This window comes from Chroicocephalus ridibundus, chromosome 20 (assembly GCF_963924245.1).
Source record: "Chroicocephalus ridibundus chromosome 20, bChrRid1.1, whole genome shotgun sequence".
NCBI lineage: Eukaryota > Metazoa > Chordata > Aves > Charadriiformes > Laridae > Chroicocephalus > Chroicocephalus ridibundus.
In genome coordinates this window covers 3,236,624-3,257,093 of record NC_086303.1, presented here as the reverse complement: position 1 = coordinate 3,257,093, position 20,470 = coordinate 3,236,624, and the positions used below count along the sequence as shown (strand labels likewise).

Genomic DNA, 20,470 nt, shown 5'->3' with positions numbered 1-20,470 from the left:
TTTAGCTTTGAAAGGCTGGACTATTAACATAAAACAACAAAAGGGGTGACTTTGAAGGTAATTATGTTTATGACAATTCACTGCAAAGTATCTCCATTCCTGTTCCAAAACACTCACAGTAGGTGGATAAGATAACTGGGCTTGGTAGACTATTACAGGAATTCACAAAGTACTGGCTAGAATAAGAAACATATTTACAGTTCTTACCTAGTGCATGTCTGCCTCTTGTACATAGATAAGATTGTTATTTTACCTACGACTTCATTTACACTTCATGCAAACATTATGGCCTATTTACATAAAGACATTTCTTGATATGTAACCAAATCCAGTTTTATTGCTTTTTTTTTTTTCCACCTCACCATTAAGTGTGCTCCAGTTTTGCTTTGTGGCACGGAGAGGGAGAATGAGGAAGAACAGCAGCAATACCTTATCTCGCCTCAGCAGATCTAATAACAGCACCTCGTGCCACATGTAATTGTTTCCAGGTTTTCTGCAGCCAAGTGTTAACCTACAAGGGGCTCCTTCCTGCTGCCACTGGTAGCCGGGGGGAAGGAGACAGCAGGTACTTCTGCTGCTGGGTTTTACCACCACGGCTCCCCCAGGAGCAGGAATCCACAGAACCTCCCTGGGGTTCAACAGGGCTGGGCTCATTAGTTTGCATTTTACGACCCAATTAAAGACCGTGGGATGTTACCTTCCAATAACACAACCTGCTGAAGGCCCCCCAGCGCCCTGACGGGTTGTAAGCCCTTTGGGGACACCACCAATGCCCCACCCCCGCCCACCCCCGCCGCCCGGCGGCAGCGCAGCGCCCCCTGCTGCCCGCCCGCGGCGCAACGCCCGGCCCCACCGCTCGCCCCGGGGCTACCAAAGCCCTACCAGCGTGAAAAACCACCAGCCCCGGCCTCTTGCCAGGCCCTCGGTCGGCTGTTAGGCCCAACCTCCGGGGGACAACTAGCATTAAAAGTCATTAATTATATCAAAGGGGAAGGGCATCTTTGAGTCTGAGCTCAGTAGCCAAAGGGATTTGAATTTGTAGATTGTTTTCTTGCAAAACGTGCAACTTCAGGAAGTTTAGGAAGATCTTAAACTGTTTGTCAGCTGCTGGGAAAACCTCAGCTTTATAAACACACCTTTTGTGGTAGGTATCACAAGCTGAACACGGCTTTCAACCTGCATGGGGGAATTTATGCCCTTTCTTCAGGGACCAGCCACATCCCCCTCCAACACTGCAGAGTCGTACATTTGCCGACAATTCTGCCAAAAACCCCATGCTTCTGAGCAAAGAGTTATTTTTGATTCCGAGCGCTAACATCTCTCACTCAAACCCATGCACTCGGGATACTCCCAACTGCCAAAATAGACACAAAGATGTTCTCAGTATAAACTAAAGCTGGCTAAAAATGACTGAAAGGCTCCAAATGAATGAAGATGTTGGTGGCTCAGCCTGAGGCACGAGGCAAAACGTCAAAAAGTGGGTTTTTAACATAGAAAATCAGTTCATAGTAGATGCACCAAGTTATACTATTAAAACCCGGGCCTTTACTAAACTTCTCAGATGAGGTTTTCACTGTTTAAATAGATTTTTATGCCCGTATGTAGTTCACAATGTTCAGCACTGGAAAACTGGGAAAGAATCCCAACAAGGATCTACTGGGAAAGAGTCTCCAGGAGAACTGTGCAAGTCCCTTTGTTTTTTCAGAGCTTTGTGTAATCAGCAATTGGTTCCAGTGTTTAGAAAACAGTTCTGCGCTGACCAAAACAACAAAAGCAGCTCACTTGATGTTTTTCCCAATTCTATTTTCTATATTTAGGCTCAGAGCTGGCAGCCCTCTACCTTCACCGCATGGTTATCAGGAGAGCGTCTGCAAGGGGCTGGGAATCTCCATTTTTCCTGCGGTGGGAATATCAGGAATAGCCTGAAGCAGCAGCAAAGGGATCACTCACCTCCGTAATAGAGTCCTGTGGCCGTGCACATTCGCCACTGTCCCTGATACATTCCTGCCGTGCTGGGGCTGCACATCTGAACGCTGACGTCTGCAATCTCCTGGGGCTCCAGGGACCTGACCATCACCATGTTAACGTGGCCAAACTGGTCTCCCCCGACATACTTCAGACAAACCCCCGGGGGCCACGCCTCTGTCCCTGGGATTAAAGAGAAGAAAGAATTACTGACAGTGCACCAGGAAAAGCTTTGTGTCTGTTTGTGTAAGACTGGGTGAAACACGCTTATTAAAACAGTTGTGCAATTGTTCAACAGTCAAAGGAGTACCAAGATACACATAACACAGCCAGCCATGGATGCTGAAGAATACAGTTTTCAGATAAGGCTTAACTGGTCCATTTAGAGACCAGCAGGACAATTTATATTTCTATTTGAATTATCTCTAGGTCTCCTTTACACAGCAAAACTCTCAAAGTTTTTGCAGCAATTCTCTGCTGCTGCAAAAAAATATATAATATAAATTACCATAACCAACATGCACATGTATTTTTACCAACACTAGAGATAACAATGAGGTCAGACCTAGGTGGGTTCCCCCCCTGCCATTTCTTTCTGCCTCCCTAAATGTAGCTCCTGAGCCTTGCGACATCAAAATACACGTTAATAACACAAAGTGCTGGAAACATTTTCTTTCAGGGATTTATTCTTTTTTAAGCCTGTTAGCAGTCTCAGGAGAAACTAACGGTTTGAACTATAATTGAAGAGCTATTACTATTTTCTAAATGGGTTTATTTCCCTTCATGCACCAACCCTTCTCTTAGCCTTGTGCAAAGGTGGAAAGGATTGTGAACATATGATTTATTTGTGGAGATCAGTGTTTAGACTGCAGATACTGGGACTGACAGCGTGACCTGGCAATCTGTAGAGATACAGAAAACAGTTACTGCGTGCAAGCACAGCCATCTCCGCCAAAGATAACACGTACTGGGGCAGACAAAATGAAAAGGGCTTCTGAGACTTGTGAAAAATCAGTTTAGCAGAATTTTCTTTTGCTTCTTCCCCAATTACGTGACATGACTAAGCCAATGACTTTAAGAGTACCTTCTGCTTGCTTAAGGTCAATGGAAAGAGCTAAGGAAAGGCTGAACCACCAAGAAGCTTGGAACCGCTCTGTGTCTAGTCTGAGACGAGAACGGTGGATGCTGGTCTGACCTCAGGTTACCCCAAAGAGCATCCTTCACAACAGCTTGCCTGCTAATTTAATCCCTGTGGATACTTCAGTGAAGACATGGCAGGGACCGGTTTTCTAGTCAAGTCCTTATTTGTGGAATTCACAATCTAGCGGGGAAAGCATGATGTGAACAAGTAAAGTGGAATATTCGGAGCGGGGGATTGGAAACACTGCTGAGATAGGGAGGTCTCTGGAAGAGCAGCCGAGTCTGAGCTGACCTCAGACTATGGCGCGTGGGAGTTGAGCATGAAGTCTCATCTGAAAAGGTTGGCAGCCCAGCAACATGGTTCAGTTTAAATAATTTATGTGATTTTTATCGGTTTTAATGGCTTTAGGCTTGCAAGGTGCCTAAAACGCTGCAACTGATAAGGCCCATAAAATGAAATGATGATTATGTCATTCTATTTCAGTACACTCATCTCTCAGGAGATGATAAATTGTAGTAACTGTCCTGCAGAGCCAGCAGCAGCTGGGGGTAGAGTGGGAAGAGGAAATAAGTCTGTTAAATCCTGCTGCTCTTTCAGCAATGGTTCTACTATACAAACTGGTCTTTTGGCAGACCAGCCAAGCACCGTTCTGGAAGATATCGGAACAGGGTACAAGTTTTTAATAACACATACGAAAACCTGACTGAACCTAGCTTACTGCTTGCATGCTTGAAACTGACAATCTCTCAGAGCTCTGCTTGTCATACTTGTCAGACACTAAATGCTCCGGTGACACATGCCTCAGGTATTTCGTGTTCTAGAACTGAAGTCATTTAATCAAGGGTTCCTGCAGAGCTGTTAAAACCCTTGGCTTTGCTTCAGTTATCTACCTAACAAGCAGATATTATCTGGAAACACTATTGTCCTTTGATATTATACCTTAATTAAACCATAAAATGGTTTTAAAGTGCTATGGCCCTCCTTAAACTGCAGTCATAACACAGTATGTGAAGTTGCATTTAACTAAAACATGCCTCAACAGCATGGTTTTAACAAGATCTGGCCTCCAGCACCACTGTTAGAGCACAGATGTACTTTTTAAGCGGCCAGGCTTTAACCCACATAGAAGCCAGAAAAAATGTTGGCCTTGCCAGGAACTCGTAAGTTAACTCCCTTTCCTCATTTTAGAAGACCCATGGATTTCAGAAGGTCAAATATTCCAAGAACAATGAAACATTGCTTGAACGAGGATGTTAAATTAAGGCTGAATTTGCATGCAGGAAAGAGTACATCAGGGGAACAAGAGAGGAAGGAGCCTGAAAGGAGCAAGACAGGGGGGTGTAGTCATAACACACACAAATTATGATACTAATAGTGGAGAAACAAGACCTGTCAAACTTACTACATTTGTAAGACTTGTATTTGAGACAGTTAGAAAAAAATTGCCAGTCAATTTTTCACATTTCTGGAGTTTAAGCAAGCTACACGTCTGTATACAATGTATACAGAGCTAATATTGTTAATTAGCTAATAAACAAGCTAATACAAACAGAGGCAAAAAAGTAAACTGAAATAATTAGCCTTTTCTATAGAATACAGTCTTTATAAATTAGTGTTCTTAAACACATACACACCCCCTCTTCTCACCTCTCGTGTCCTGATGAAATACTCTTAGATTTTTAGTATGGTTTTAGTCTGTTATACTTTGATATTCAGCACAAATCTGTACAGCACTCAAATACTGCAGTTATTTACAAGCAGAAATACAACACAGCTGAACTTTACTCATGATGATTCATGATATTATACCTTGCTGTGCTATCATTCTCCTTCACAAAAGTGCAAGCAGGTCAATTAAATTCAGAGACACAGCTTAAACATTCATGCAACATCCTGTCATCACAACACTTGAAGACAAGGTATTCCGCTTTACATCCATGGATCTCATTTTTCTCTCTGACTCCATCCGAACAGATCAAGCACTGAGAATGTATTTTGCCCAGTCTCACTTCCTGGATTCCAGTCACTGTTTTGACTTATTTCATACTGGAATGTGGTCTATCCAGCCTTTCATCCTCTCAAAGCATGAGAAAGCAATTCTGTCAGAAGCGTATTAAAAAGCAAAGGGTACTTGCCAGGTTACCCTTGCATCGCTACCTCTTCTCACCATCAGATCATTGTATCACTGCCTCCACAGAGAACTATAAAGAGCCAAATGACAGGGACAGTCAGAGAAATGGTGTGATGAAGGGTAGTGGCAATATACAGGCTGGTCATGAGGTAAAAGGCTTTGAGATTAAAAGGAATTTCTTCACTGACTTACAACCTTACTCTATTTGTTTGCATCAAGTAATCAGAAACATGACTGGCTAGCTAAGGATTCTTGATCTATTTTCAGATCTAACTACTTGCGCTAAAAAAAAAAGAGCCACAAAAAACCAAACTTGTACTTCAATTTCTTTTATCTAGAAGTTTCCTTGAGTTTTTGTTTGTGTGGTGGCATGAGGAAGACGACTGGTGAACTGAGCTGCGTGTCTCACCACAAGTTGTGCAAACGTAAGATGGGGAATGCGCAGGGGTTGGCAGGCTACCTCCTTCAGTAGCAAGGTGGCTCTAGTCCAAGTTAAGTGCACACGAACCTCCTCCTTACGCCAGCATCTCTCCTGCTAGCTCTGCCACCCTATCACATAATACACGCTACGTGGGGTTTGCTACAGACCAAAAGTCTTACCTGTGTTCTGTATCCTCCATGTTTTTGTAAACTGGGTATCAGGAGGTATGGACTCTCCTTCACCTATGGTGACATCTTCAACAAAGGACATGGAGGGTACATTGATATTTGGACTCTCAAAATCATAGTAGGCTCCAATGGCGGCTTGTAGATTCCTAGAAAGCAAAAAAAGTAGATTACAACCTGAAGTACAGGTGGGTCAGGTCCTTTCCACAGGTTTACATAAGTCATCCTAAACAGTTAAGCAAAAATATTATCCAGACTACATTAGCTCCGCTCTCTGATTCTCCAAGATAACAGAGCTCAAAATACAGTATTTTACTCACCAGGGACACTATTTTACACCACTTTTCTATTCTGCTTCTTATTTTCACTGGAAATCTTGGAACTTACAAGTCTTGGCGACCTCTACCCCATTAGCCCTTTATGAAATTTGCCAAGAAGTTCAAGAGATACCGAGGGAAGCGCTATGTAGCAGCATGTAAACAACAGGGCGGTTTCTCTATACCAGCCTTGTTTCCTGAGCTAATTTCAGAAGGACTGAACCTCTCCATTTTATTTTGTCACAAAGGGTCTGAAAGGAGCACAAGATGAACAAAACCCAAGGAACACTCTTATGACAGCTCTCAGGGCCAAAGGGCATCAGTAGCTATGGTTAATAACTCAAGCCTTGCTGCGTTTGAAACACGTGGTCATGTATGAGCCATGAGTACCCTTAAGAGTATTTATTAATCATTAAAGTGCCAGCTCAGCTCTGGATAGTCACAACTCAAAGGAACTTATAAACCACCTGAGTCAGAAGTCCTTACTGAATAAAGACAAACGACAGTGGAAGTCTGTGATATATTAAGGACGTTCAGAAAGCCACAAATGCTATTGATTCCTGAGTCGTGGTGTAGCTGAAACTCATATGATAATTAATTTGAGAAGAGGAGCAGTCAAACAGGAAGAGGATTCATGAGTCTTAGCTGCTGTTCCACGATATACTATTAAGTTATTATGTAAGTGTTTGGCAAGTCATGTAATTCCTCTGTTTACGCATGTCTGTGAGGTTGTGGCCCTAATTTACATGTTGTGAGTAGGTGCTGTGAGAATGGAGATGACTAAGATCTCACCAAATGCAATGGGCATAACTGCTTTTTAATCATGATTACAAAAGTCTCTGTTGCTTTTTTGGGCAGGACAGAAAAAAAATCCACCCAAACCTTCAAGAACTGGGAACCACCACCTAAAACAAAGCCACGCAGAAGCCGCGCTCCATGGGTACAGTGATATATTAAGGGTTTGTATTGTGTGGTGGAGTGTCATGTGTCTAAACCAGCGCCAGAAAGCCAAGGTGAAAACAAGAGAAACATTTGCAGCATGACCCTGAGAAAGAGCAAACATAGGGATTTTTGGACTGCTTGCCAGCTGGAAAGAGGCTCGAAACAGTGAGCGAAGAAACTGCCTCCTGTTCAAGTGCTACAGTGTTCAAGGGGGAAAAAAAATAAAATCCGGCATTCGGGATAAAATCAGAACTGCATAGGAGCAGCATCACTGCTTTCTCCTCACACAAAACATAAAGGACCAAAAGTGCAATAGCTAATAGCACTGGAGCTCAGGTCAAAGGGGGTAAGAGCGGTATTAGGCAGATCTGCGAGCCACCCGTGAGGGAGAGGACCTAAACAACAGATGTATCAGTTTGATAATCCATCGCAAGTGACAGAAGATAATCACTGCAGGAGTTACCGACATCCCGCTAAATCTCCCAGAGTACGGCCAATGCGTTAGGAGGCACTGGAGGAATGTTGGGCACAACATGACCATGGTGATCGATCGGCAAATTCAGCAAACCGAGGCTTACAGCGAGATCTTTCGCCATCAACACAGGACGGACTTTGATACGGAGGGGAGACAGCCACTGTGTAAGATTTTCACGTTTAGAACAATGAATTTCAGCCCAGAAGCCATTATTCAGCTGGAGGCACTTTCTACTTAGGAGTGTCCGGGCTATATTTAATACAGCTAGCTCAGTCGAATGCTAGAGGAAGGGTGCATGTCACATTAGCCAATAAATAGAGACAAATGCTCAGTTTTACGTCACTAACCGCCTGTTGCTTATACACTGCACAAGATTTACATAACTCACAACGGGGCCGTGCCAAGAGACTCCTGTTCGCTCAACCAGCTAACACTGTGATCTGCCGTTGAGTTTGCACTAGGATTTCTTCCTGTATTACAGCAGTCCGAGGCAAAAAGACATTCTAAGAGCTACAAAAGGCAGCAATACAGCTCTTTCTCTTCCTGGTCCACTACTACATAAATACATTTTCAGACGTACCACAACATTTCGTGAGTTTTGATTCTGGAATCAGTAGCAATGATGTTTTATTGACATTGAGAGGAAGAAAATAAAAGTTCCAAGGGGAAGATTTCTACTGTAATTCTTTGTAAGGCAGCCTGCACTGTTTTTTGTTTGCTTGGCTGTAAATACGCTTCAAAAGGTAGTGGGCTATTTGTGCACATAGGCCCTCTGCCAACTCTCTTCCCCTCCCTGTGTCATATTTCATTGCTTGCTTTGCCATTGGGAAACAACTCCAGTCCTCTGCAGCATTTAGTTAAAAACTAACTAAAGAAGAACACATGCTGAAAAACAGATTTGCCACTCTTTTGTGATCAGATATTTGCAAACCAACCCGCCTGCTCCCACCGTTTTGACCAATGCGCGGAGGGTTTTGTTTGGGGTGAGCCCTTTTGCGTGTTTGAATACACCTTGGCCTTCCCACTAGAGAACTAAAAAGAAGCTTCCAGAAACTAAAGAGAAATTGAAAGTGGCGAGAGCCAAAGTCAGGATGACAAAGCAAATCTGACTTAAGTTCAAGTTCTTTGACACAGACAACCCTACAAGATAGCCACTGAGCGGCCGTATGGCACTGCTCTGCTGCAAGAGATACCCACAGCGCTCACATTTTAGTCATGTTCTCTGCTTACACAACCAGCAGCCTAGCCCTGCTAGCTTTGTTTCCACTCTTTCCAAAAGACACTGCTCCCCCTCCTTCCCTACCCCACAAAAAAACAAGTATCAGCTCCAACGCAGTACTTTGCTTGGGGAAAATGAGTGCCATTTGAGAGGCAAACTATTTGGAACCTGATTATTTGCAGGTATTAGAGATTAATTAGAACACCCTGCTGCTCAGCTTTTCTACTACAGGCACAAATTAGTGGACTTCACCAGCAAATGCAAGCATTTATGAGAGAGATAGCTTCAAGGTCAAACACACTCAAGGTCCTCAAATTTGTGTTTTTATATCATATATACACACACTTTTTTTTTTTTTTAGGTCTTTACCCTTGTGCCCCAGTTGTAATTGCACAGCACCAACTGCAGATGCTTCAGGGACAGGAGTTAGACCTCCGAGAGGAAAGGGTTATCACCTAAAGGCTCCTGCTTACACCTCCATGCCTGCTTTATTTTACTCCTCCTCGGTGTGACTTGCACCACACTACCCCTTTGCTCTCTGCCATATGAGATAAATTACTATTATAAACCAAGCAACTTTGAAACGAAGATGAGCGTGCCAAATCCAGCCAGTGTAATTTACATGACTGTTCTCGCCTAATTACAGGGATTGCCATACATCTCTTTGTTAACATAGCCCTTCAGGTGTCAGGCTCTCCTTACCTTTCCTAAATTAAGCAATTTTTCCATTTTTAGAGCAGTCCTGGACTGCAACAGTTCGTAGCTCTGCCGTACTTACAGAGCAGGTCTGACAGGATTTAGCCTCAAACTCCTGGAAAAGCCTGCAATCAGAAGTCACCCCAGCACCAGGTGAGCCCACTTAAAATCAAAACAGTGCTCAATTCTAGTCCTAAGAGCAAGATTCTGGAAAGACAGAGGGGAGAAGGCAGCAAGTAAAGGGTATAGCTCTGAATTATCAAGCAAATCCATTCTAACTACAGGTATCCCACTCCTTCCCCTCCAAGGGCATCCCATGACTCTTACATGTCAAGTGCTTTTCCAACAAAATATTACCCACAGAACTAGAGAAAGTTGTTCCTTTTCAAATCAATTCTTTTGCTCTGCTGCTTTGTTTCAAGCCTCAGGAGCTAAATTACAATAGTGAAGTTAAAACCTTCTCTGCTAATAGCTCTGGAGATGTCCCTTAACAACTCTTAAGTGTTTGCAAAGAGATGGTTTATCTTGAGCCATTCTTTCCCTTCCCTGTTTTTTTCCAGACAGCCTTTTGTTATGTTAAACCAATATATTTAGACAGTAATTACTCCCAATTAACTAGGTCACCAAGCAGTATTCAAAAATAAAAGAAACTCTTCCAAATCAATTCACAAACAGGAGGCCTCCTTATACAACCTAACTGTTGTGCAAACAAAAAGCAATATATGGGTAATTGGAAATATTTTTTTTATTAATTGAATCAGATTCTTTTTTAGGAGAATGAAGAAACCAGAGCACTGAGGCTTACTCACTGCAGCCTTATGCAAAGCAGGGCAGATGCACACTACTTAATCCTTCTGTTACCAATAAAACATATGATCTTTCAACATATAGAAGTTAAGCATCTTGGAAGGAAAGCAATACAAACCGGTCATCCTAACGTACGAGACAAGGGACGTTAGAGTCCTGGCACACAGATATTCTCAAAACAGGTAGAGGGAAAGCAAATTGGAGGAATTGTCTGCCATCCAGCAGCTGTAACCCTCCCACACACCTCTCCCACCAACCATCACGCATGGCTGACACAGGGAACAGTATTTTGGTTTTGTTTTCAATCCAGTAGCTTAAAGATCTGAACTCTAAAAAACCCCTTATGATGTGCAGGTTGTCTAATGTATGCGGTGACACATAAGAATTCCACTCCAAAATAACATTTACAGTAGAAAGCAACAACTTTAAAGTTTTAACCATAAATGTTATAGGAATCTGTAAGCTTTCATTATTGATAAATTCTGTGATAAAAGGTCCAAAGAGATTTTTTTTTTTAAATAAATATTTTTGAGGGGTAAAAATCCAAATCAAACAAGCCTAATCTCAAAATCCAGCACACAAAAATAGCTCCTGCCCATTCCTACAGCCACATCACCTATCACCAGCTCACAGGTCAAAGTTTCCAGTGCTCTGATTCTCCTGAGCTGTCAGAAAAAGCAAAGGCTGCACTTCTCACTCAGTGCAGCACCCAGTTAGCCTTCAATTTAGAATTTCACACAGGATGTAGCCCTTAGATCACACACAGAGAGTAAGTAGAGGACATTTATTAAGTCAAGTAAAAAGCACTTTGACAAATGGACTCGGTCACTTCATTGTGCAGAGCAACTGTAATAAAGTGAATGACAAGTTACATCTCTCTCCGTCTGTGGAGGTAGAGAAAAGCCAGGCATGTGCCCAAGCTGTAATGTATGTTCAGTGTACATCCTCAGCACTCATATATGGCACAATATTTTGTCATGAGAAAAGCAACTCGGGTGTTATTCTCCTGGAAACATGCAATGCAAAAACTGAGCAGCAACACAGAAGTACAATACAATCCCAAGAACATAATATGTTATGTAGAACACCTTGTACTCTTTCCGTAACTGAATTCTCAACCTTTACAGTCCTTTCGCTCATTCTCCAAATGCAATAGGTAACGAGGCACCATAGTGCCCCACATCAGGTGTCTATTGTTAAAACCAGAAAGAAATTAACAAAAGAAAAAGCGCAGCAGATGGATAATTTCTCACTCCTAAATAATGGAACATCTCTACATGATTCAGGTGGGAGAAACTAAAAACGTACATGGAGGACATCCAAATGAGGCAATCCTAAATCCACTCTTTTTATCTCTTAGTCTCTGTCATCTTATTTGGATTTTATTTGCCCCAGCTACTGGAGAACTGGACTGGTAACACTACGGGCTAGGACATCTCAAACAGCTACCCTACTGCTCCTGAGGTAGGAGATGCTTCACTCAAAGCCTTAAAGCAAGCTGAAGGGGGTGGGGGAAGAGACACACTCATTTCACCACAGGGAAGCACTTCTACCTGGAGTTTTCAATTCAAACATTTTCAATAGAGATGACACATGGCAATTAAGTGGAAAGTCTCAAGATGTTTTGAAGGACTGGAATTTTAATCAGTGAACGGCTTCCAACAGACATCATTTCACAAAGCAAAATGTGTGTATCAGTTATCTTCATTCTTGACCTCTCTTTACACTAAACCATGAGGTTGGGAAACCATCTTAGATGATCCAAAAGGACCGCTGAGTGAAGTTGAAAGCTTTAAGCTGAACTTACACAGCTGAAGGAGGCGGGGAGGAGGGAAAAAAAGCTGGCTAATTTGAAGCTTATGTATTTTCTCACATGAAGCCACAGAAAGACATTTCATTGTCTTAGCTGAAAACAGCCAGTTCCAAATACAAGTGGGATGTTCCAGGAAGAACACAGAAACCTGCAGTGACCAGAAGCAATACTGTGCTCTCCGCAGGGGCAGCATGAGGAGAGAAACTGAGAGGCCACGGAAGAGGCACACCATGTTCAGCACACCCCAAACCACCAAAGGAAATCACTTTCCTTTAGCAGACTTCTGTGTACAAACATGCACACACATCGGTGGGGTCTCGGCTGAGCACTATACCTTGGCAAAGAGCAGCAAGGGGCCTCAGTGACAGAATCCATACCACGATGCTGCTACAAGCACAAGTCCACCCAGCCATCCCCAGCAGCTGAGCCCTCCTAAAGCAGGTGGTCAGGAGCTTTTAGTGCAGGGTAAAATATTTTGAGAATGTCACAGCAGGAGCTTGCTCTCTACTTGCTGCCATTGAAAACAGGCAACATCTCTTTCCAGTGGCAAGTAATGAAGAGCTGCCAGTACGCAAAAGATTCTGTAACTGCTAATTCCTCAGTATAAACTATGTCACCAATCTATAATTGTCTGCATTAAAGTAAAGGGGGATTAAGCTACAGAAACTGTCTGAGAACAAGTTCAGGCATGTAAGGCAGTCCAGCTGGACTAAAATTATATTGTACCCAATTCCTTCTGCTACAATTGTCCGCTTACATTTCCATTTCCCATGCACCCAATTTTTGTATGTTTTGTAATTTGGAGTACAGAACAAATATAGTATGCTCCATAGTTAAAAATATATTTAAAGTGTAGATTTCATTCAAAATAATCAGGTCAAATATTTGAGTTATTCTGGAGAATAGGTGTTTGGTTTTTTTAATGCACTAAATGAAAGCTGTCCACGAAAATATTTTCCAATTGTTTAATTCTATAATTTTGTTATGTTTAGTAGCATCAGGGGACAGTTTTGGACACCAGAGATGCAACAGTCTGCAGTAGTTCACATGTACTAAGATGACATCCACTACACATTACGTTAGCCACAAGAGATTAAACAGTTTAAGAACTATTTTCTGCTCCCCAGCCATGGGGTACGAGCGACCCCATGCACACACCGCTTAGCAGCGGCCACAGCTCAGAGACTGCCAGGCTGTTCTGGCATTTCGGTGACTGTACATCAAGAACTACTAGACTCGTTTCTATGGTGTCTCTTCTGCCTGTAAGGACAGCAGTTCATCAAATATTTTAGAGTAAGAATGCCATCAAGAGTTTAAATCCTCATCTTCCCTCTCCCCTACTACTTAGCTTTATCAAAACCCAAATGATCTATTAAACCAAGGGCTCCACACCCTTCTCACCAGATTCAGTTCAACTGGCCACCACCTGCAAATATTAATCTGATTAGAGTCACATTAAGACCTAGATCATTTAAAATACTTCCTATGTAGAGACACATAACACGAGACTGTTTTGTTTTTATCACCTGATATAGGAAGAAGAGAAGCAAAGTAATGCGACTTCCCAGCCGCCACTATCACTTTCCTACCAGATGCCTGGATGAGTACTGAACTAACTCAAAGAGGTTTCCAGAGAATGCGGAGGATTGACTCGAAAGATCAGGTCTTGGGTTTTGTGCCTCCTCCACAATTCCCCCCGCTGCCCTCTCAAAAGGAAAGGAGTATCAAAACCAAGCCCGAGATTTACACAGAGCAGGGGAGAAGTTTTCCTCAGATTTATCTGAATGTGGATTAGCAAAAGGGAGTCCCATGGACAACGACAAAGAGCAAGCCATGGACAGCGGGGACCCCTGAACTCTTCTAAGGTAAAGCAGACACAGCACAACTCCCCTCTCGCGATGGCATAATAAACTCTGTGGCAAATCCAACAATGACAATACGAACATGAAAGCAAGGTTTATATTCATTAGTTCCAGGAAAGAGAAAATCCTACCGTTTGTTGTTTTATCCTACCTTCCCTTTGACTTCTCACACGTGGAGAAAGAGAAGAAACTCAGTAAATGTAGCAATACAGAACATCTACTGAAAAATCAGATGGAGTTCTCTGATAGCAGTTGATTAGTTTACTGGTCATCAACAAAAACATCACCTTCAAACAGCTGTGGAAACCAAATTAATTTGTTCACACTTCAGTCAGGATATCCAAATGAAAACTAGAGAAGAGATCTTGATATAAGACCAGACAAGAATAGACTTTTTTCCCCACAAATGTTCAAAAATACAAAACTAACACCATATTAGCTCTATAATCGGAAGTATTTTATCAGTAATAGAAGAGATGCATATTTGCATCTAAAGAATGACATAAAACTAGTGTTTTGATTAAGAGATCAGTTAAGTTCTTGGGGGGGTCGCTGGTGTTTAAGTAAGGGTTGGAATAAAATGCAGGTATTTTAATGGCAGCAGTTAGCTGTAGTGAACCCCTCTACCAGACGAAGCAGGTAGAGTCATACTGTAATCAACAAAAATGGCTTTTGATACAATCACACAGTCAAAGGTTTCATGGTGTAGCTAAGGCCCCACGTTCCACCTCAATATTCATATCCTGACAGGTAATGCCTAAAAACCTTACGGCTGCACACTCTGACTTTGCATTGTCCTTCTATCTGCCCTCCAGATATGTTTTTTCCATAGATCTTTGAAACACAACACACAACTATTTGAAGACTGGAAAAATACCATACCATAGGATAATTGGGCATGTTGCACCAGCAAACCTTTAAATACAGTGAGCGCAGGACAGCCGAGGACATTGGGATGAAGAGCCTGCCCACACACCAGTACCATCCTTTGGCCAACATGCAGCACCTGCCTGTGTCTGAGCTGAGAAGAAACATTTCTAACCCAAGTTTTTCCTGATACACACTTGGAGAGCTTCTTTTGAACAGCAATCAAAAAAAATCCGTTAATGAAAGGCATCTGCATGCCTTTTTTTCCTCTAATGGCAGTTCTGCAAACACCTGCAAGGTTGAAAATCAAGACCAGGACTACTGGTGTTACCCACTGTGGGAAACATCTCATGTGAGTGAATCCTGTTGTTTTGAGTCCAATATGTTAAATTCTGTATGTCCTGCTGTCTTACCTAAATATACTTGGAGTATTTCTCTGAATAGCACCTATACTCCACCGTTAACATCAAGTGTAATTAGATAGGCTCTCATCCACAGATCCAAATTTTACATTAAGTAGCATCCTATAATCTTCACTAGAAAGCAAAAATTAAACACTTGCACAAGGTCAGAGTAAAAGCAATAAAAAACCCAACCCTATTAGCTAAAGCATGTCTTTAGATTCCCAATCAAGTACATCCACTTCTGGGCAATACAGGTGGTTCATTTGATATAAAGAATTTAAACATCTCACCCACAGGGATAAAAGTGTGCATGTATAAGGCAATTGTAATTTTGCTAAAAGGCAATATTCTGTCTGTTCTCAGAGACTAATAAAACACTTGCACGAAAGTGTTAAAGACATTTTCTTTGCTATGCTTGAAAATTTCATATTTCCAATGAAAAAAAAAAAAAAAAAAAAATCGGTCTCACCACGAGCTAATCCCTACCTCACCCTGGGTCCCCTTCACACGTATACAGAAATGCCTTACATCTTACACAATATAGAAAGAGGTTTTACAGATTTCCTGTAGTGTTTTCAGAGATAAAATTATAAATATTTTCATGCCAAACATCACCTTTAGAGTACTAGTTAAACAATGATACAGCTACAAATTCTTCTAAGCATATGAAAAAAATTTAGGACCTCCAGAAAAGAGCTAACTACCTTAAAAAACGACCTTAGAAAGACCTTTTTCCACCAGAAAGCCAGATCAAAAAAGTCTAGGGTTTGCAACAATAAAACTTTTTTCCCCACACACAATGGAAACCATCAGTATCTGACACATTTCAATTAAAAAGCACACCTACTACACTAATAAAAATTCAGCTTCCTAAACAAAAGCTAAAAAAAGAATGTAAAGAAATATTACATGTAAATTACTGAAATATACATACATTAAAATAAGTCTTCCAAATTACGAATCCCTTCAGTCAACTGTGTTGAAATATAGATTTTAGATCCAGCCCCACTAGCTACTTCAAATCAAATTAATTTGCTTTCTTACAGAATTAACGAAGCTCCAAGCCTTACGCTGCAGCCTCTCACCCTTGAAGTCGGTATACTCTCCAATTAAAAAAAAAAAAATTCCTCTTCCTTGTCACAATACAATTTCCATACGAACTTTAGAGGAGTTTAATGACTTTTATGAAATAGGCCTTAACTGAGTGTTAACGCACAGTTAATAAAAATAAAACGCACATTCCATGCAAAGTTCCCTCTGCTCTTAGATATATACTAATCCGTATTGCTGAAAAGCAGTCAGGGCTAGGCTGACACTTAACAACTTTTGTTTTTAGGAAGTCTGGTCTGCCCTGGTACCATCTTCCCAGAGACCTACAACCGCTCCTGTGTTAGGGAGGCTGCAAGTAGGTATTTCAGTGCAGACTCATTCAGCATCAATTCTCTGACCTAAAGAATCCCTCTTTTTAAACCATTAGCACAAAGGGTTTTCAAACAGAGTTTCTTAGGTAGGTAGACGTAGACTTACGAGCCTAGACAAGTTCAGACACGTTCCTGGCCACACTATCACATAACACCGAAGAGCTGTAGACACCTGGAACTTAACTTTACCACAAAAATCACTCCTAACAGCCCCCTCCCACAAACCTGCGGTGCTGGATGTGCGTGGGTCCGCAGGCAGCAGGGCTTCTGCCTTGCATAACATCTGGCAGGGGGGAAGGGAGCAGGAGAGTTAAGCTTGCCATTTAATGGAGGGTGGATTTTCATCCCAGATGCAATGGCAGCAAAATGCCCTCCCCAACTACGCTGCCTGGGTTTTCCTCCCAAGGAAGAAAACTGTTTTGGTGCCAAAACATCTTTTGGAGAAGTTCGCTTTTGGTTGTAGGCCAAAAGTGAAAGCTGAACCTCTCACTCTAAAGCCTCACAACTTCTAATGAAAAATAAATAAATAAATAACTAGTAAAGAGTGACAATGTGTGCTGCCTTTAAAGCATGTGCAGCCAGGACCCTCAGAAAGGGCAAAGTCAGATTTATGTAGCAGAAAGCTAAGAAGTTAGAACAGCCCGCAAACAGAACTCAACGCGTAATTAAAAAGAGGCAGAACTCTAGGAAAGTGTTTAATAAATAACAGGGAAAAAGACAACTCACCAAAGTGTTTAACCTGTATTTCTTGAAGATCAAGGAACAGTCTCAGAAACTTCGGATGCATGTGTTCTACCTCAAGCATTTTTGCAATATTATTAATAAAACCAGCTGCCAGTTTCTTACTACTGCCCCAAGTCTGCCAGAACTTTGAAAGCACATTCAGCAGTGCCAGGTAAACTGGAGAAGGGGACTGATTTTTAAAGGCTACTTACAAGTATCAATATTGCTCCACAATCAACCACTCATTTTTTCCCCACAAATTGGCTGAACAAGCTATTTTAAAATAATTCCTCTATTCCAGCAGACCTGCAAATTCACTTTAAATGTGTTAAATACAATCACTAATGATATTATTGGATATATTCCTTCAAAACACATTACAGCTCAGATTATTTACTACAGAACAAATGAAAGGCACACAACAGGGAAGTAACTTCAGGTCTGGAGACTACATAATTATCACCAAAGAGCAACTTGTCACACTTGTGAAAAAGGTTCTAGTGAAAGCTATTTATGTCTGTCTTAATTAACCCATTCAGGGACATTGCTAAAAAGAACTCAGCCTACCAAGTTAAGTGCACTTCTCTCCCCCCTGCTGTGAGCTCCCACACCATTTCCTGCAGAACATCATTAGTCCTGACACAAAAATAGAGTGAAAGAAGAGTGCCATACCTTTAACCAAAGGAAAAGTGACTTGACAGTCTCATCCAGACAAATTATTTGCAGGACAGACTAGTGATAGAAGATCCTGATCCTAATTCTAGGCCACAAAAAACCAAAGCTACTAGGCCAGTGCCTAACGTTACCTGGGGCAGTGTGGATTCCACAGGGGCCCCCAATCTGACAAAGGAAAGGTGTTTCCAGAAAAAGAAAATGTGTCTTGATTGCAGCTGTTTATAATGAGCAAGAGGAGGGTTAGGACATTCGGGCTGATAACCAAACGGCCACACTAAGAAGAGGTGGGAGCTGGAGAATGGGACACAAACACAGCAGCAGAACTGTAAACTGCACAAAACCAGGCACAACAAATGATAGTGCAGGTCAGGAAAGCAGCGCCCTGTCAAGAACACACGAGAAGAACAAGCAGCACCTGTCAGCATACCCATCTCAACTCCCTCTGCTGAAAGGTTAAACTCTCCCAGGCTTTAAGCCCACTCTAAGAGTAACCACACTACAGCCTGTGCCAATTGTCTCCTGTACGCATTACACCAACTTAACAATTTATTTTTTTTTAAATGCCTCCATACATCTACAAAGCTTATCAACCAGTACACCAACAAAAATTTGAAAACTTGGTGTTTTCTGAACCAAACTAGCCAGTGAAGCTGTGAAATCAAAGCTGTTTTCTTCACCTGTAATTAAAAGACTTTTTTTAAAAGCCATCGGTTATAAGATTGTATTTGAGATACTGTTAGTTCTAAAAGAAATTAAATACTCCTGAAAAAGAAAGAGCTTCTGCAGCACAATCAGGAATGCTATGGTTATACATAGTATCTTCACGAGTAACTTGCAGGTTCAGCTCTGCTAAGCTTTCTGCTCTCCCAGGGGCATCCCAGGAAAAAAAATAAACAGTATTATGCTGCAATGTCGGTGGTTTTATTCATATTATCAGCACGTGAATAAAGTGGTAAAGCATCTTCTGCTGTGAAGCACTTCTCCAAAGCAAACTCCTGAACTCCTCGAGAGAGACCTTCTTTCACATTGTATCAGCTTACAAAGCACATGGTATTATTTGCTATTCCCTTACTCCCTCTGCAGATGCAGATTTGCCAATATAATTCAATGTAGAACTGTAGAAGGAGGGAAGGATGAAAGGAAGAAGGTGACAAAACTGTCATTACTGTTTATTAGTTCAACAATTCCAAGCAAGTTTTTTCCCCAACTGTTGATATCAAGACCTTTGCTTCGGATTTCTAGTTTCAAACCCGAGGTTTCTGGATTTGGTGTCATACCACTAAGAAAAAAATTGTAGCTACAACTTAATTAAGTAGTCTCTTAACAATATTTGAAACAGAGAACACCTTGCTCTCCTGCATTCATCAGTGAGATGCAAACCTACCAAGACAGTCACATTTTGTTAAGTGCCCAGCACAACAGCAAAGCTGATAGACATGGTTTAAAAGATGCAAGTGGCAATAACGAGTCCAGCCCCACAATTCAGACAGCAGCAATTTCACAACATTCTTTCACAGTCACTGGGCCCACTGTACCATTAAATCTCCTGGTTGCTGTTTTTTCACCATTATATTGTATATTTCCCACAGTTTTCTCAAGCTGCAGCTTCCCTGGTAACTTGTACCTGCTTTTTTCCTAGGGCAGTGACAGAAAATCTTTATGAAGCCGCAATATACGCCGAAAGCCAGGATATTTAGAGAGACCCCTAGTTTGCAAGCAGATGCTAAGTTTTCACCAAACACTTAGGCAACTTTCACACGGAGACCGCGCCAGCTTTAACACTCCCATACAGCCCTTCCGCAACACTTTTTCCTCCTTCTGAAGCCTGCTTTAGGGTCCAGGGCACCATAATCCACCCCTGAATTCAGCTCATCCTCCCCTTCCGCAGAGAAAGCGCCCAAGCGCCCTTTAAAGCTTCAGGGCCCGCTGGATCACATGCCCCCCCTTCCTCCCCTCTTCCTAGCAATTAGTCACTCTTTAACAGCTCCGCAGCCCTTTGACCGACGAGCTCCACGACCTGGCAAAAATCACAACCCCGAGCTGGCGACGGGAGGCGAAACCCCAGGCCCCGTCCCGCTCCTCTCCTCCCCCGTGCTGCCATGATAGCTCCCTCCCCACCACACCGGCAGTTAGCCCCGCCATCACCGACCCTGGGGGAAGGGGAGGGGAAAGAGGGGGCCCACAACAAACACCGCCTCGACGGGACGGGCCTGCTGCCTCCTCAGGCGGCTCGGGGCGGGGGGGAGGAGGGGGGGAAGGCGGCCCGGCTCGGCCCCTCAGCCCCAGCGGCCCTCCCGCCGTCCCCCCCGCCCCAGCCCCCGGCGGCCCCTCGGCCCCGGCGGCCTCTCGCCTTCCCCCCCGCCCTCAAGTCCCGGCCGCCCTCCCGCCTTTCCCCCCGTCGGCCTC

General features: G+C 42.6%; 2 protein-coding genes across 3 annotated transcripts in view; both read right to left on the bottom strand.

Annotated features, from left to right (window-relative positions):
- RPS10 (ribosomal protein S10) overlaps nt 1-20,470 on the bottom strand; it is a 134,102-nt gene that overhangs the window by 66,067 nt on the left and 47,565 nt on the right. The window lies entirely within an intron of this gene.
- The window catches only part of ILRUN (inflammation and lipid regulator with UBA-like and NBR1-like domains), a 33,335-nt gene that overhangs the window by 12,177 nt on the left and 688 nt on the right, over nt 1-20,470 (bottom strand). For both annotated transcript variants that reach the window (XM_063356918.1, XM_063356916.1), the window contains exons 2-3: nt 5,838-5,992; nt 1,951-2,148 (exon numbers count right to left, since the gene is read on the bottom strand). In XM_063356918.1, the coding sequence (XP_063212988.1) occupies nt 1,951-2,148; nt 5,838-5,992 (353 nt within the window). The remainder of the gene's footprint in view (nt 1-1,950; nt 2,149-5,837; nt 5,993-20,470) is intronic.